Source organism: Eptatretus burgeri, chromosome 15, assembly GCF_056783735.1.
Source record: "Eptatretus burgeri isolate ZD-2024b chromosome 15, Ebu_testis_v1, whole genome shotgun sequence".
NCBI classification, from domain to species: domain Eukaryota; kingdom Metazoa; phylum Chordata; class Myxini; order Myxiniformes; family Myxinidae; genus Eptatretus; species Eptatretus burgeri.
In genome coordinates, this window is record NC_140975.1 from 33,454,078 (window position 1) to 33,473,058 (window position 18,981).

The 18,981-nt window shown below is 42.2% G+C and overlaps 1 protein-coding gene across 6 annotated transcripts in view; it reads left to right on the plus strand.

Moving 5' to 3' along the window:
• The window catches only part of LOC147011890 (importin subunit alpha-1-like), a 97,724-nt gene that overhangs the window by 17,794 nt on the left and 60,949 nt on the right, over positions 1-18,981 (plus strand). For all 6 annotated transcript variants that reach the window (XM_085857390.1, XM_085857394.1, XM_085857386.1 and 3 more), the window contains exon 3: positions 41-151. In XM_085857390.1, the coding sequence (XP_085713516.1) occupies positions 41-151 (111 nt within the window). The remainder of the gene's footprint in view (positions 1-40; positions 152-18,981) is intronic.

Below are 18,981 nucleotides of genomic sequence, written 5' to 3' on the forward strand. Positions count from 1 at the left end.
TGTATATCCAGGGTATTTTTTGTTTTTATTTTATTTTTAGACTATTCGGCGCCGTGCAATGGACGAGACTGTAGTACTTCGGAAAGCCAAGAAAGATGAGATTCTGAAGAAACGAAGGAACATCAGTATTGGAGGGGAAAGTGATGCTGATGTGAGTTAAGTTTTGCTTTTGAACCATTCTTACACCTACAATATTTTAATTTGAATTATTATTATTACTTTATTTAAATTTATTTCAATCTGAAGTCTGGGATTGATGCTCCCAGTTTCTCCATTGTAATTGTCAACTGGGAGCACCCCCCTTCAAGTTTGTTTTTACGCTGATTTCATCAAAGTATGGATAATCCGAGGAGTGCGAAATGCCATGTAGCCGATATGACGTTATATTGTTCCTGGAATGTTCCAGAGGACGTTTTGCACCAAAGGCATCCTTGACTTTTGACCTTTAAAGTTCACAAGTCAAATTTTAAAAGTTGTAGGAATCGAACCGGGTTTTCGACCTTCGACAAACTAACTCCAATAAGCTATAGCACGTATCCTGTTTCCTTATTTTAATGTCCACAACATTTGTTTTGTGACTTTAAAAGTTATGCAAAGGTCAAATTTTGAAAGTTGTTGAACGAAACCAAGTTTTCAACATTTTGCAGCTAATAACCTGTCAATCGTACCACATCATGTTGATCATTTTTATAACTTGGCCAAACATTATCACATTGTCTCATCCTTAACTTCTGAAACGATCTACATAGTCAAATACCGCTCGTGAACCATTGTTGACTTCAGACTTGTAACTTCTTATTGTATTCATTTTTCTGTACTCTTCCTTCTTTAAGGTGAAACAGTTGTGAAGCAATAAACTTTAAACATTATTACCAGTCAGCAAGTGAACACTATATTGTGTGTGTGTGTGTGTGTGTGTGTGTGTGTGTGTGTGTGTGTGTGTGTGTGTGTGTGTGTGTGTGTGTGTGTGTGTGTGTGTGTGTGTGTGTGTGTGTGTGTGTGTGTGTGTGTGTCTGACTTTCCCGAGCATAGCTCCGTGGGTTTTGATCAGATCCTGATAAAATTTGGGTGGGAGGTTTATATCATGATCTCATTGTGTTTTCTGGAGAATGGGCATGCTGCGCCCATTATGGGCGGAGCCACGCCCAAAAAACATGTTTTTTAGGGGGTAGCCGATTGTAAGTTGCATCTTCTCTGTGCCCAACTGTGTTGACAGACGTCCTCCTGCAGTTGGGTTACTTTTTTATTCGGAGGTTGGTGGCAGGATTTGCACTCCGGCCACCGTAAAACCCTTCATTCCGCAAAACACAAACGCAAAAAAATCAGAAAACCCACTCCGTGGGAGTACCTCCTGTGCAGCTTCCCTTCGCAGGGCAGCGCACCGGATGATGGGATTGGGGCAAAGCCTTCGGGACCCCCAATCTTTGATAGGAGGGAAACCACGGGGTAACGTCCCTGGGTCAGATTGCGGGAGAGTGTCGGAGTGGTGCTGAGGTGTCGTCCACCAGACGGCGGTCTCCTTGGGTTAACCTGAGGCGGTCCCTTCGGGTGGGTGCCTGGAATGTCCTATCCCTAAGAGAGGATGATCACCTGTCTCTTATCATCTGAGCTCAAGCGTTTGGACATCGGGAATGCAGCTCTCTTTGAGGTTCGGAGACCGGATTGCGGCGAGATAATAGTGGGTGGTTACACCTACTATTGGTCTGGTTGCTCTGATGGTTACCATACCCAAGGAGTTGCTGTCGCTGTGTCCAATAAGCTGACCCCAATGATAATTGAGGTACCACCGGTCAACGAGCGTATTATGAGATAAAGGATTCGTCACTCCTTAGGCGTCATTTCCCTGGTCTCTGTTTATGCTCCGACTGAGGCGAGTGATCTCACGGTGAAGGATGCATTCTACGCCACGCTCGAGTCTGTGGTTGATCAGTGCCCCAGACGAGATACACTTCTAGTCTTGGGGGATTTCAATGCATCGACTGGAACTGATAGGGATGGTTATGAGGTGTGTGTTGGTCCCCATGGGTCAGGAACTATGAACCAGAATAGCACTAAGTTCCTTGACTTTGCAAGAAGTCATGGACTTAGGGTGGCTGGTTCATGGTTTCAGCGCCCACAAGCTCATCGCTGGACTTGGTATTCCAACGCTGGCGGTGCGGCAAAGGAGATTGACCATGTCCTCATTGACGGTCGCTGGAGGATGATCCAGAACTGCAGGGTCTACCGGAGTGCTCAATACTGACCACAGGCTTGTTGTAGCAACTCTAAAGCTGCACCTTAAATCCTGGAGAATGGTACCATCCCAGCCTAGGCTGGATGTTAGCAAGCTCAGGGATGAGAGAGTAGCTAAGGAGTTTGCGAACAGGCTGAGTGGACACTTGGGGGGGGGGGGGTCTCGGTGCTTTGGGGGGTCCTGAAGAGTTGTGGAGTGCCTTCAAGACTACCATCCTTGATGTTGCCGGTGGATGTCTTGGAACTCACCACAGGGCAAAGAATTTTGTCTCAAGGGACACTGGAAACCATTGACCAGAGTCGCAGGGCCAGGCTGAATGGCAGAGCTGACCTGTTCAGGGAGCTGAGGCGTAAAACTGTACGTGCACTGAGGGTGGACAAGGAGGCCTATGTGCGAGGAATCTGAGGGGGTAGAGAATCACCTGTGGACAGGTGATTCTCGTCCCGCTTGCAGGGGAATTCGCGCATTGCGTTCATCCAAGCCCATCCCTCGGAGCACTGCAGTTAGAGCACAGAGTGGTACGCTCTTGACAGAGGAGTCTGAAGTGAAGGCCCGCTGGGCCGGTTACTTTGAGCGGTTGTACCAGGCTGATTCCCCAGCTGTTGCGTTGGACGTCAAGGGTGTTACAATCCCTGTTGCTGACCCTCGAATCAACTGTGGTCCACCTTTGCTTGTGGAAACACGGGCTGCGGTGAACCAGTTGAAACGGGGCAAAGCTCCAGGGATCTGTGGCATCCATGCTGAACTTCTCAAGGCTGGTGGAAATGCTGCACTTGTGTCGTTGCATGCAGTTTTGTGCTCTGCCTGGAACACAAGCATCATCCCAACTGATTGGAAGAGGGGCCTTGTTGTTTCTCTCTGGAAAGGGAAGGGTGATCGCCAAGACTGCAACAACTACCGAGGGGTGACGCTGCTCTCGGTGCCGGGCAAGGTCTTTGCTCGGACAATTCTTGATGGGGTTCGCCACCATCTGCTTGAGCACCAGTGTCCAGAGCAGTCAGGCTTTACACTAACGAGGTCAACGATTGACCGTATCCTTGCTATTCGTGTTCTCACCGAACGCAGACGAGAGTTTCGGCAGGGGCTGCTTGCAGCCTATGTTGATCTCTGTAAAGCGTTCTATTCAGTGAATCGGGATGTCCTCTGGAGGATTCTTGGTCTTCGTGGGGTGCCACCAAAACTGATCGATCTGATGTCTGAACTCTACTCTGGTACTGAGTGCTGTGAAGTGTGGTGGTACCATCTCTGACTTATTTCCAGTTGTTACTGGAGTTCGTCAGGGGTGTGTACTGGCCCCCACACTTTTCAGCACTTGTATGGACTGGATTTTTGGGAGAATGTTGGAAAGATCAAGCTGCAGTGCATCGTTTGGGAATGTCAAGATCTCGGACCTTGATTTCACAGATGATGGTCATCTTTGCGGAGACTTTAGATATCCTTTTGGGGGCCCTCGAGGTGCTGAATGAGGAGTCTGAGCCGCTGGGATTACGGGTTTCTTGGGTCAAAACTAAGATCCAGGCTTTCGGTGACATCTTGGATGCTGCTGTCCTGTCTGTGTCTGTTTGTGGTGAGGATGTTGAGGTCGTGGAGAGATTCACTTACCTTGGCAGTGATATTCATGTCTCTGCTGGCTGTTAGTCAGAGGTCAATAGACGTCTGGGTCGGGCCTGGGGAGTCATGGATTCACTGGATCATGGAGTGTGGCGCTGCCGGTAACTGTGCGGGAGGACGAAAGTCCGAGTCTTCATGTCCTTGGTACTTCCAGTCTTGCTCTATGGATGCGAGTCTTGGACTCTGACCAAGGATCTGAGACGGAGAGTTAATTCCTTTGGTACCAGTTCTCTTCGGAGAATCCTTGGCTATCGCTGGTCGGATTTTGTGTCCAACGAGCGGTTGCTGAGAGAGACTCGGATGAGATTTGTTACCTGCATAGTCCGTGAGCGTCAGTTGCGGCTGTATGGACATGTGGCTCGTTTTCCTGACGCTGATCCTGCTCACCAGATTCTCTCAGCGAGGGAGTCTCATGAGTGGAGGCGGCCGGTGGGCCGACCACGTGCCTCGTGGTTACAGCAGGTTGATCGGCATCTCGAGATGGGGATGGGCCTGGCATCTTCCTGGGGGATGGCCAGACGGAGGCCCCTGGAGTACCGGCGGAAAGTGGACGCAGCGATGCGCTGTTCTGGCACATGCTCCCATACCTGACCTTCTCTGAGGGGGCTTGTCGAATCTGACTGGTTTTGGTATTTGGTTAGCCCAATGACACCTGCATAGCACCACTGAGCTCGTTTTTTTTTAATTTTTTTATTTTTATTTTTTTCCCATTTTCGTGTCAAGGTCACGAACTTAGAAAATGTCAAACATCAATAAATTGGGCATCAAGCTCCTAGGGTTTTCAACTGTTTCGAATGAAAGTTGGTATGCAGGTAGTGCTCTTCGAGTACTACAACTTTCATCATTTACGTTTTTTCCCCAATTCCCGCCATTTTTCCCGTGGTGTCCCCTCGAAGGTCAAAAAATAAAAAAGGCGAACCGTCTACATTGCTCGTGAACCATCGCCGTCTTCAGACTTGTAATTTCCTTAATTATTGGTTCACGAGTCAGTAAGTGACCACTATATTCGTTATGGGTGTGTGTCTGTCTGTCCCGAGCATAGCTCCGTGGGTTTTGATCCGATCTTGATAAAATTAGGGTGCGAGGTTTGTATCATGATCTAGTTGTTTTCTGGAGAATGGGTCTGCTACGCCAATTATGGGTGGAGCCATGCCCAAAAACGTGTGTTTTTCGGGGGTAGCCGGTTTCAAGTTGCATCTTCTCTGAGGGGGTTTGTTGAATCTGGCAGAGGTTTCGGTATTTGGTTAGCCCAATGGCACCTGCATAGCCCCACGGAGCTCGTTTTTTTTTTTTTTTTTTTTTTTTTTTTTTTTTTTTTTTTTCCCCATTTTCGTCCCAAGGTCACGAACTTAGAATGTCAAAAAATCAATAAATTCGGCATCGAGCTCCTTGGGTTTTCAACTGTTTCGAATGAAAGTTGGTATGCAAGTCGTGCTCTTCGAGTAATGCAACTTTTGGTTCACGAGCAAGTCACCACTATTGGTTCACGAGCGCCAGCCAGAGTGACCACTATATTCGTTATGTTGGGTAGTCTGTCTATCTACCCTTATTGTCAGGTTTTCCGTCTTTGTCATCTGTCTGTCCAGGCCAGTACTCCGTTAATCGTAGGCCAATTTTGATGAAACTCTGGTAGGTTCATACCATGACCAAGTTGTGCATGTTTGAGAACTGTAAATATGGACCCCTCGGTTGCCGAGCAACGGGCCTTTGAAATTTTCACCAAAAAAATATTGAAATTCAAAAATCAAACTATGATAGTTTGTGGACAACACATTCAGCCTCCTTGACAAAAAAAATTTAGCCCGCTCCCATGAAAACTGTCGGAGAAGAGACTTTGAATGAACCCTGGTCGAAATAAACAAAAAAACGAAGTTCGTTATATCTCAGACTATGAGTCAGACATACATGAAACTGGTATGGTAGGTTCATGGTATGTCCTAGTTGTGCGAGAGAACTGTTGCTATGGACGCTTTTGTTGGCTAGTAACGACTAAATTCGACTTGATCGACTACCCATGTCCGCCTGCTGGCTTGTCTGTGTGTCTGTCCAGAGCATAACTCTGTGCACTTTGATCCGATCTTGATGAAACTTGGTTATGTATTTGATGTCATTGTCTCGTTGTGTTTTCCTGAATGAGGGCGTGCTGCACCCATTGTGTGTGGAGCCACGCCCAAAAATAGTCATTTTAGGGGGTTGTCTGATGAAAGATCTACTCCTTGGGAATTGACTGAATGGAATGGCTTCTTTGGTATTTGAAAATAAAAATGAATTATCTAAGACTTGTCTGATTTTTCATTTTTGTGTCAGTCACAAGGTCAAAAACTTTAAAAATTGCGAATTTTGACATAATCATATGACCGCCTAAACTTTTAGAGCTGGGATGACAATATATATATATATATATATATATATATATATATATATATATATATATATATATATATATATATATATATATTTTATACATAATCTTGAGGTCATTCCCCACCTAAAGTCTTGAAACCATTTTGCTTTATCTCGAACACCTTGCCCATTGGCGCCCCCTTCAAGTTTGTTTTTACGCTGATTTCATCAAAGTATGGATAATCCGAGGAGTGCGAAATTTCATATAGCCTATATGATGTTGTATTGTTCCTGGAATGTTCCGGAGGAAGTTTTGCACCAAAGGTCATAATCTTTGACCTTTGACCTTTAAAGGCCACAAAGGTCAAACTTTCAAAGTTGTGGGAATCAAACCGGGTTTTCGACCTTCTAACTAACTCCAATAAGCTTTAGCACATATTCTGTTTCCTTATTTTAATGTCCACAACATTGTTTTGTGACCTTTAAAGGTTATGCAAAGGTCAAACTTTGAAAGTTGTTGAACGAAACCGGGTTTTCGACATTTTGCAGCTAATAACCTGTCACCCATACCACATCATGTTTATCATTTTTAGCAGCGTCTCGCATAGCGAACGCTGCTCTAAGAGAGCTCGGCGTTGTTCTTCTTCTTGTTCTTCTTGTTCTTCTTGTGAAGACAAAACCTTTATATACACGATCCGGATCTCCTTAAATACTAAGCACTTGTACACATCCTCGCATTAAGGGTGCCTTTTGAGAGCGTCTATCATGAACTTTTAAATATATTCGGACATTTGCTTTAAAGTTTCGAAAAGTTCACGTTCCTATTTAAAGATTATTCCATTTAATATATTGTTATTTCGTAAATACTCGGGCGTAGCCAGGCTGAGGCAGACGAGGAAATTGTCTTATCGCTCATTTCCTGAAATATGATCTGGCCTGAGCCCTCTGGCCATCTGAGCTCCCTGGGGAGTAAACTATCAAAGCTACCCGGCAGTGCTCTGAATACTCTTATCTCCACTCCTATCACAATACCTAAATAGGACAATACCCCCCCCCTCCCCCAGACAGTGACTGAACAACCCTCCTCCCAGTACACTAATCTCATGAGGCACCAGCTTGTGCACTTGGCTCTGTCATTGCGATTGAATGATGAGAGAACATGTGGGGTCGGGCATGGTGAGGGTGTGGGGTGTGTTTACCATGGGGGCTAAAATGTTTTGACACAAAATTTACTGTTTGACTGTATGGATATATCTATATTTTCATGATTAATGTGGTTGAAATGAACATTAACATTTTAAAATTTTGAGCATTGAAATTAGCCATGAATAGGTTTCTGGGCATCAAAAATGCATTGGCTTCTGGGGGCCTTGAGCGGCCCCCAGACCTGTCGCCGCAATGGCTTTGCGCCGTTGGCGCTCGCAACGCTGCGCTACGCGCACCGTCACATCAACCAAATCACCTCTTTTTGCCTCATCGCTTTTGGACCTCTGGCTACGCCCTTGAAATATACGATATTTCGTAAATACGCAAATACACTATGACGGGTCTCGCTATTGGCTTCATCAAGGCACGTGACAAAATATCGGGTTGTTGTTGTTTTTTTATTTATTATTTTTTTAGCCGACAAAACCTTTAGGACGCTGCTCTTGGACACATTTGTCCTTGTTATAACGGTCAAAAATTATCACATTGTCTCATCCTTGACTTCTGAAACAATCTACATCGTCAAATACCACTCGTGAACCATTGTTGTCTTCAGACTTGTATTTTCCTTTATTCCCTTTAGCTTCTTATCACACCTTTCACTGTTATTAGTATCAATGTACGTGAAAGCAAAAGACTTTGATCTCAATCCGAAAATTCACTCATGACCTTCCCACCCAATTCATCTTTAAACTTTCCAATAACCTTTTTATTCTTTGATGAAAACACATCACCTGACATATTGTATCATATCATCATATACATCACTTGTCTTAATTTCTAATATAAAACTATCTGTATCCATATATAACAATGACACATGATCCTTATACTTCAATTTGAAATTATTATGGTAATAGTCATACATTAACGACTGACAAGTCACGAATTTATGTTCTTATATAAATAGGTTTATCCATTTCAATTATTATTATTACTTTTTTTTTCCAAATAAATAGCACAAAAGTTCTCTGAAAACACCTCCACTCACTCAAGACTTGGTCTATTAATTAACTTTGAAGCCTGTTTCCAAGATGTAGCAAGTCTTGTGTTTTGTTGATTCCTAACATTTTCCATAGTCTTTCCAAATACAGCATTATTCATGAATTTATAAAAGTTCTTCTCAAAATCTGTTTTTGCTTCCATTCTCCCTTTTTGTATGAAAATCAATATACTTCTTCAACCAATAACTTTGTTTTGATTTCAAAATCCTATGAATTTTCCACTCTCAACCCAGCAGATAAATATTGTCTCAAGTTCCTTTGATGCAAAACATAACTTTATCATTTAAAGTAGTAAGAAGTTTTTCTGTAGATTTACCTTTTATATTAGACTGTTAGTGGGGCAACTTAGCTAAATATAGCATAACAATTGTGCATTTTGTGAAGAAAGCACCAAATTTGGCACACGAGTAGCCTATCGTATTATGAACAGATTTGGATATTGGGCCATCTCAAATTTTTGATGGCAGTGGAAAATGGCTGCCACAGCCATCATTGGCTGAATTGGAAATGGCCCAATATCCAAATCTGTTCATAATATTGTTGCGAATTCGCGGCCGCCGGCGTGCGAACGGCCACGTAACTCGAATCGCGGCACGTCGCCCACCGGACGGACAATTCTGTTGTGACACTCTCGGACTAACGCCGGGAGCTAGTCACGGGTGGGCCTTTCGGCCTCACCACGATCGTGCCAATCGCCCCCCCCCCCGCGTGGGATCGGGTTGTTCGCCAAACTCGACCTACCCAAGTACCCACGCGGAGGGTAGACCAGGCGATCGCACCTCGCCGCAGGTCGACTCCGGACACGGGCCACTTAAGCGACCCGTTCCGTACTATCGGGATAACCGAGCGGTGTTATCGGCCTCGACGGTTCCGATTAATTATCGGGCGTATTAAGCCCACTACGAACCCTTTACGTGAAGCAAGATGGAGATTCAATTTAAGAAAAGACTAAGCGAAACGGGAAAACAGTTCAACATAATGCACATTTATTCCGCGGCACGCGGAGAGCACACATATACAATTAAACAGAATGCACCTACAGCAATTGCAACAAAAGAAACACAACAATGCAGATATACAACCGACTACGCGAGCACACGGCAACACTTACACAGTTTTACTTTACAGATGGCGCCAACAACACTCGTTTACACAGAAACAAAAGAAAAGGGCCACCCTCAAAGACAAGGGGGCAGACGGGGCCTGTGGGCCAATATTTGCACGGGACCTGAAAGAGCGGTCAGGTCCACGAGACCGAGTGGATCCTACCCATGTCTTTGTGCTGAGCCGCAAATGTGGCGGTGCCCCGACTTCGTGCTCCTTCACGGGTTTCATTGGCACTGCTTGGAGTGGGGTGGGAACGGGGCCCCCTTTTCGCACTATCTCAGCGCGGGGGGGGGGGGGGGGTAAGGGGGGGAATTGTTGATGCTCTGGGGAAAGAGGATAGCTGGCTTGCTTGGGTCCCGCGACGAGCGATTCCACCGCGAGCTCGTTGCCGACCGCAGTCTTCCTTGCCTCGGACCCGAGCTACTCGGTCTCTTCCCCCATTCTCCTCAGCTGACTGCAGCAAACCACCTGTACGCCCTCGCCTCCCGACTCACTCCCCGCTCCTCCAAGGCCGACTCTGCGCTCAAACCGACTCGACCGCACTCCAGGCTTCCTCTCTGCAGCTCCCCGACAGACTGTTCATCCCGACAGACTCCTACTCTCCAGACCCGACTTGACTGCCAAATTTGCCCCGCGCTCGGCGCTTTATAGGCTGGCAGGAGAACCCATATGCAAATTTCTGGATCAGAACGAGCTCGGGGGTGGAGCCATGCTCGCCCATTGGACGGAGAAAAAGGGGCGTGAGTCTCCCCTGATCCTAGAATTTGCATATCACGATTCTACACCGACGTGCCTGGAGGCGGGGCCAAACCGCCCCGCGCTTGCTGATTGGACGGATCAGAAGTGGGCGTGTAGCATTCCTGATCCGAATTCTCTCCCCCCCTCCTGCTCCTCTCTCCCCCCCCTCCTCCTCCTCTCTCTCCCCCCCTCCTCCTCTCTCTCCCCCCCTCCTCCTCTCCTCTCCCCCTCCTCCTCCTCTCTCTCTCCCTCCTCCTCCTCCTCCTCTCTCCCCTCCTCCTCCTCCTCTCTCCCCCTCCTCCTCCTCTCTCTCCCCTCCTCCTCCTCTCTCTCCCTCCTCCTCCTCCTCTCTCTCCCCCTCCTCCTCCTCTCTCTCCCCCTCCTCCTCCTCTCTCTCTCCCCCTCCTCCTCCTCTCTCTCTCTCCCCCTCCTCCTCCTCCCCCTCCTCCTCCTCTCTCTCTCTCCCCCTCCTCCTCCTCCTCCTCCTCCTCCTCTCTCTCTCCCCCTCCTCCTCCTCCTCCTCCTCCTCTCTCTCTCTCTCCCCTCCTCCTCCTCCTCCTCCTCTCTCTCTCCCCCCTCCTCCTCCTCCTCCTCCTCCTCCTCCTCTTCTCGCTCCCTCCCCTCCTCCTCTCTCTTTTGTGAATGAGATATATTTTGATCTGTGTTTGGAATGGCAGAAATATCTCCAGATGTCTTTGAAAGTTCATTTATAAATAGATGTGTGTCATCATGAGCGTTGTTAAGAAAGACAGGAATAAAGTTTGGGGGCTTGGAATTAAGATTACAACGGGAATGAGCTGGACCTCTATATTTTACAGTAAGATGACGATGATCCCTAACTTTGATCTCTCCCTCAATTTTCTCCTCAAATATGATACTGTTCTTTCTAAATTCCTTTTTCTCTCCCTTTGTTAATGACATTGGTTTATCGGTTTTAACCATTATTTCTCTTAGTCTTATGCAGTCTTTTTCCAATCATCTTTCAAACTCCTCTGAGGCATCTTGTCCTCTATAAAGTTATAACTTATATTCATCACCAACAGATGATTTGATATAATAACAGAAACCACAAGGAGTATGTTTTTGATATTTATTTGTGTATGATTTATTGGGATTTGGAGAAACATTATCTTTCTCTTCAAGGATACTTTCAAAATCAGCATATATCACAAACAGATGTTTTATAGATTTGTTAAAATCTTTGAATGTTATGTTTGAACCTGCTTTTGGTAAATTGATTAAGGCTGATTTATGATTACGACAATATTTCGGATGTTTATTTAATCGTTCTTTTGTGTGATGGGAGTTGAGACATCTCTTACAATGATACGTTTTACATTTTCTCTTGTATAGTTGTGATTTGGTTAATCTTGATAAATTTTTGATGAAAGCATAATGTGATTTTTTTTTCCTTAAGTAAAGTAGGAAAGGTCAATGTGTTTCATCATTTTTATAGTTGTTTGAAATTTTTTAATATCTGAACTTTGTTTCCATTAATCCATAGATCATTCATTTTCTCAAATTTAGGAATATCTCTCTATGATATTAGAAACTTTAAATCTTTAACATTTAATGTATTCTCATATTTCTTATAATGTTCAACCCTTTCAGGTTTCCATTGTGGCGGATGTAAGTGAGCAAGAACAGACCATAGAAAACATTTATTATCTTTGTTTTGAATATTAACAACCGCTTTCTTAAGTTTTATCTCTTTTGGTAAATTGATACAAGAAGAAGCTTGAAGAGGATATGATTTTAAGATGTGTATATCTAAAAAGATTATTTTTGTAATGGCAAATCCACGACCTACGACAGTGTTATCAACATCTTGTTCTTGTCTCTGCAGTTCATCGTAAACATCACATCTTACAAAATCTTGAAGTGATGAGATAAAGTGAGGGTTTGTCCTCATGTAGGGAGTAGTCTCATCGCCTTCTCTTACTATATTCAATTTTACTCCTATATCAAACTTAAAAGTCTTCATTTCATTTTATGAGTTTTTATCCCCCGCCGTGTGGCGGATGGGGGATATTATCACCCGGGTCGTCCGTCCGTCCGGCTGGCTGGGCGTCAACATTTATAGCTGTGAGTGCGATAACTCATAAACTGTTCCCCATATCGATTTGAAATTTGGGTCACACATGCATCACCTGAAAAGGAAGAACCCTATTGATTTTGGGCGTGGCCGGATCCAATATGGCCGACTAGGGCTGTCGTCCGTCCGGTTGGCTGGCATGGCGTCAACATTTATAGCTGTGAGTGCGATAACTCATAAACTGTTCACCATATTGATTTGAAATTTGGGTCATACATGTACCACCTGAAAAGGAAGAACAGTATTGAATTTGGGCATGGTCGGATCCAAGATGGCCGACTGGGGCGGCCATCTTGAAAAAATTGTTTTTTTCACCATATCGATTTGAAATTTGGGTCACATGTACCACCTGAAAAGGAAGAACCCTGTTTATTTTGGGCGTGGCTGGATCCAAGATGGCCGACTGGGGCGGTCCGTCCGTCCTGCTGGCCGGCTGGGCATCAACATTTATTGCTGAGTGCGATAACTCGTAAACTGTTCGCCATATCGATTTGAAATTTGGGTCACGTACCACCTGAAAAGGAAGAACCCTATTGATTTTGGGCATGGCCGGATCCAAGATGGCCGACTGATGCGGCCATCTTGAGAATTTTTTTTCGCCATATCGATTTAAAATTTGGGTCACGCATGTACCACCTGAAAAGGAAGAACCCTATTGATTTTGGGCGTGGCCGGATCCAAGATGGCCGAATGGGGCGGCCATCTTGAGAATTTTTTTTGTAATAAATGGAAAACCACTTATTTGATTTCAATTATATTTCAATGGTGGGGGATTCCCCATCTCTGATGGTATATTTAATTATAGTTTCAATACTTTGTTTAACCACATCAACAGCTTCCATGATTGAAGATGGTCCAGGGTCTTGAAAGTGAAAACTAGCTTATTTTTCTATGTCCTTTAAATGCCCCATCACTGTTTTCAATGGAGAATTTAGTGGCACCTTCCCTTTCTTCATTGTTCTTGTGTTTGCGTGATTGAAGGTGTTTATTATAAAAATTTTTTTTAAAGAATATCATTATCGTATCTATCACAATGTTTTGTTTCTTGGTCAAGTGGAGATATTTGTCTGAAAAGATTGAATGTGTGTTTGTTGGTTTGAAGGTGTTTTTTTAGAATACTTGTATTCATGATTACAAACATTGCAGTACGTTGTATTCACCATATTTATATAACAAAACTTTGTTTAAAATAAAATTTTCTTGATGAAAATTCCATTTAATTTATTGGTGAATCTGTGCTTAAAACAATTTTATCCTCCAACTTTTTTCATTTAATAAATACAATGCATCAAGACACAAACGACAAGTTTCAATCAATCTCTTCATTTGTAAAAGATACTGAGAAACATGTCGGATGTCAAATTGAATAATGATAAATATAACAGCTATTGGATATTAACAATTATGGTGAATAATACGAGTTCTTCAATTTCCTTCAGTGGAAGGGCTCTTAGTATATCTGGAAGAACTTCAATTAAAGTAGCTCTAACAAAAGTTTCTCCTCTCCTTCTGGCAATATATTCAAAACTAGAAAAAGTATTAAAAAAAGAAAAACCTTATGGATGGAGTTTTAGAAAGAAAAGATAAGACCATCTGTTATATGCAAGGAGAAATTTGTATTTTTTTTTTCAACAACCCTAAAGATTTAAATCCTGATGAAATAAAGGATGTTAATATATCAGGTGAAATGACATTTCGTTCAATAGTAGTGAAGGATCATTTTAAAATTACCTTTAATATAAAAAATGAAGTTGAATCTGTTCATGAAAAAAAGTATATAGGTGGTAATGGTTTTTTTTTTTCTACTAATCAAATACGAGTCATTATTCAACTGAAGATTATGATGGTATCTCTGTTGGAACAGAAGACAATTATGATACCGAAAGTTTGTGTTCAAACAATAGTAATTAAATGAGTTTTATAGATTGTGAAAACACCAATGAAAGGACCGACGATGATACCAAAGATTCATTTTATTTGAAGTAAACTTTTACTTTACAGTCATGCGCCGCTTCACGACGTTCCGGGCAACGACGGATCGCATATACGACGGATCTGCCAGCTCTGAAAAATTCCTATCGCCGAGTGATGTAGCCTCGTATAAAAATAGCACATACAATTATGTACACTGTGCAGTACATAACACTTCATAATGATAATAAACGACAGTGTGGCTGTGTTATAATGCGATCGTTGAGGTCCATAAAATGTCATGGCAAAAAAAAGCAGGATCGTGCTAAATCGGCTTTCAAACTGAACCAATGTTTGCACGTTTACCTTCTCGTAAGTAAGTTATCTTTGAATTGAAGAATTCCGCGAATAAATCGTTGTTCTTAGTCAACATTAAAACACAAATTTGTTTTTAGTGAAGCTTTTTATGTTGTTAAAACAATCGCACTGTTCCGAAAATATATATCACAATTGACAGGTGCTCGTTTCTTCATTTGTAAATTATAACATCGATGCAATGATTACGTATTTATAAAATCCAAACGCTATTTATTCACCTTTCTATAATTATCGATGCGAGAGCAGATTGTAAGCTGCTGCGAACAACACCGACGGCCGTCATCAACAGGACAAAGGTAAAACTAACGTGTCTTCCGTCTCTCTTGGATGTGTGTTACAATTGCCGACAGTATTCAGTACAGTAACATGCTGTACAGGTTTGTATCCGAGTTTTAATGGGATTAAGATATTTTATCATTCGGTTTTGATGTTGATGTAGAAACTCAACGCAAACGTATAAAAAGCAGATACAAAATTAATGAAGAAGAAATTGCAACTCGTATTTATGTTGATAAAGAATTTGATGAAATATTTAAAGAAAAGGATTTATTTGAACACATCTACTTTAATGATAAAGAAAAGGAAAATTTCCCTGTTGACCTTTATAATTCAGTGAATGATATTTTCCAATAAATAAATGGATGCGAAAGAAAGAACAAGAAGATTTAAGGAGCATCAAGAGTTGGTTTCAAAAATTGTAAAACAACAGGAAGACGTACAGAAGAAATGCAGACAAAAACTAATGGGTGAAGAAGCATTTGAAAGAAAAGATAAATTTTTAAAAAAACTTTCCAAGAAAAAAAATTATAGATGCTTCCACAGTTCCCACAGTAGAATATACTCTTAAAAAAACTTCAAATGTTAAAAGATTTCAGTCAAATGACTTAAGAAGAATTAGAGCATGATGATGGATTATTTCAACAACTGGAAGAGATTAATCAACCCCCTGATTATATTGTGAAGGCTCTTCAAAACGATGAATATTCAGTGTGCAGTTTATCTACCTGTGTCAGGAAAAACCATATACAGAGTGAAGGTTAGGATAACCGACCAAGATAGTCGCATGATTTCTTTTAATGGAGAAATTATATCCATCAGAATTCACCTGCGTGAAGTTTTCCAAGAAATAAATACGATGGTTATCGTGAAGAAACACGAGTTTGGAAAATGTAAAATAATTACAAGGGATGGGATGTTCCTTTCCCCATACTACAAGGGTGAAGGTATGTATCTTGGTAGAGGATACTATAAACCTGAGACAAAGGGGTGTAGGACATCAATTTAGAAAAAAAAAAAGGAGATGGGATAATTGATACTATAATGGGTATAGGTTCAACTATTCTTAAATGTAAAGACCTAATTGGTTCAACTGCTTCTGCTGTCGGAAATGTCGTGGGTGCTATAAAGAGTATAAAATATGCCCAAAAGGAATCTCATAAATTGCAAGCAATAAAAGAAATTAAGAAAGGCAAAACTCAGTTGTTTACCCAAGAATGACAGAAAGTAATTCAAATACCTGGGTCAGGGTTTCAAAAGTTTTTTATTTTTTTTTTTATTTTTAATAAAACGTATTTTTTCCTAAATAAATACAAGTATGGAAGCAATTGCTCGTATCTATGATTTGGATGATACCATTGTCATCTCAAACTCTACTAAAAAAGAAGACTACTTCAAGGTAAATGCCATAACTGGAACAGACTGGAATACAAATGGAACAAAAAGTTTTGAAATAAATAATCAACAGACTTATTTGAATCTATCCGAAAGTTTCTTGTTGTGTAAATTTACATTCACTAAGGCTGCGAATACCACAAATGCTACACTTGTAAATTATTTCTTCTGGAAAATGTTTGATAGTGTTCGTTTTATATATTGGAACACAAGAAGTTGAAGCGGTTGATTATGTCTCTGCTACATCTGAAATGATGAAATTTACACTATATTCATTTAGTGTTTGAATGGGGAAGGGGGCTGTCTAAGGTTTTATTCCTGATATGGTAACGGGAACAAACACGGAACCAGGATACAGTCAAAGGAAAGGAATGTATAATGATGATACAAAAACAGGTAATAGTTTTACTGTGGTAGTTCCTCTTGAAGGTATATTTGGATTTTGTGATTATGATAAAGTTCTGTATGGTCTTGAAATTAGATTTCAACTGAAAAGGAATGATAATGAAAATAGATTGTGTGGCTAATGCTTTTGGTGATCAGAATAAATTTCTAATTGATGAAATTGGTTGGTATATTAGTGAATATACTCCGAATCTTAAAACAAAAGAGATCTTGAATAGAAGACTTGACTCAAAGAAGCCACTCAATGTATCCTACCTTAAGAGAAGATGCCAACACGTCAAACTGAACCAAACCACTTGCACGTGGAATTTGGGTGTTCTGGAAGGAAAGCCATGATATCTGTGGCTCATTTTTAAAAAAACAGATTGTGATACTGCAACTGATAAGAATTATGCATTGAGTGATAATTCCAAGGTGAAACAACTTCGTGTTTCTCGAGGTGGAACATTTTATCAACAAGTTAGATTGGAAATTAATTGGGGAAAAAAATGATTATGCTGAAGCATACAAGTCTTACCAAAAGGTGTGTGAAAGCAATGGAAATAAAGAACCCATATTGGATATGTAGCATTTATAAGTCTGTATACAATCTATGCGATTGACCTGAGTGCTCATAAGGAAACTATAAAGTCTAATCAAGTGGATACTTCCCTACACATTGAAAGAAGAGAATGAAGAAGTTGATACATATTGTTTGCTTTTGGAAGAAACAGAATTGCAGATTAATACAGATAATTATGATTAGTATCAAATAATTTTTTTGATAAATAAATGAGTAGTAAAGTACTAACGGGGGTATGTGTTTATCAAATCTAACATCTGCACAATCAATTCTCTAAATAAAATGCACTTGGCACACAAGTTGGTTTAAATATGCAACTTGATGGGAGATTTCACAACAATGGTTTTTTTCAGGGCATGTCCCACATAGGAAATGACTTTGGATTTTTTTTTGGCTTGGTTCGGGCGAGGCAGCTTGGCTGACTCCAGACTGACTCATTTTAACATGAAAATGAAATTGCTTGCTTTGAATGAATTTGAGAAAACTTGCATTTAAAAGCTGTTTAAACTTCACTATCTCTTCAAGCACAAAAGAAAGAGAATATACTCGATGGAAATGAATGTTGCAAGAAAATTAAGTTATTCCCTAAAGTAGAACATGGGCAAATATTTGTTGGTTCGCTCTTTGAGTGGAATTAAAATATGAAGGGGAAGTGCTTTAATCTGTGTCAATCTTCGTCTCATTTTTACATTTGATTGTATGGGAGGGAAGGGGATGGGTGGGGAGAAAATCGGTCTCCTATTTTGGGCTTTTGGGGCTTGAGTCGTTTTTCCCTTTTTTTCCATTCATTTGAATCGGAGTCCCAGAAACCCCATTTATCATCTACTTACGTGCACAATTCCGATGAAACTTGACCACAACCTTTATCACCTGTGAATACCAAAGTTTGTTCACGCTATTTAAAAAAATGGGAATCTGGGGTGGCAGGGGAGGGGGGGTGATCAGCTCCCCAAAATAGGAATTTGCTGATCCTGTCCCACGTTGACTTCCTCCTAAGTATCATTATTCCACCAGGTGAGCACCCAGGGATATTGGCCAAATTTTTTATTTAAATACTGATATACTGGCATATTGATAGACTGAGCCGGGTATGCTTAGATCTGCGTCCAACATTGAGTGATAAATTGGTGTAGTATTTGCCCAGAATGCCTGGTGTTGGCTTAATGGTTAGGGTAGTGGGCTTAGAATCCTAGGATCAGGTCAGGTTAGGTATGGGAGCATGTGCCAGAACAGCACGTCGCTGCGTCCACTTTCCGCCGGTACTCCAGGGGCCTCCGTCTGGCCTTCCCCCAGGCAGATGCCAGGCCCATCCCCATCTCCTTGAGATGCTGGTCAACCTGCTGCAACCAGGAGGCATGTGGTCAGCCCATTGGCCTCCTCCACTCATGAGACTCCCTCGCTGAGAGAATCTGGTGAGCAGGATCAGCGTCAGGAAAACGAGCCACATGTCCATACAGCCGCAACTGACGCTCACGGACCATGCAGGTAACAAATCTCATCCGAGTCTTTCTCGGCAACCGCTCGTTGGACACAATCTGACCAGCGATAGCCAAGGATTCTCCGAAGAGACCTGGTACCAAAGGAATTAAGTGTCCGTCTCAGATCCTTGGTCAGAGTCCAAGTCTCGCATCCATAGAGCAAGACTGGAAGCACCAAGGACCTGAAGACTCGACTTTCGTCCTCCCGCTCAGGTACCGGCAGCGCCACGCACCATGAT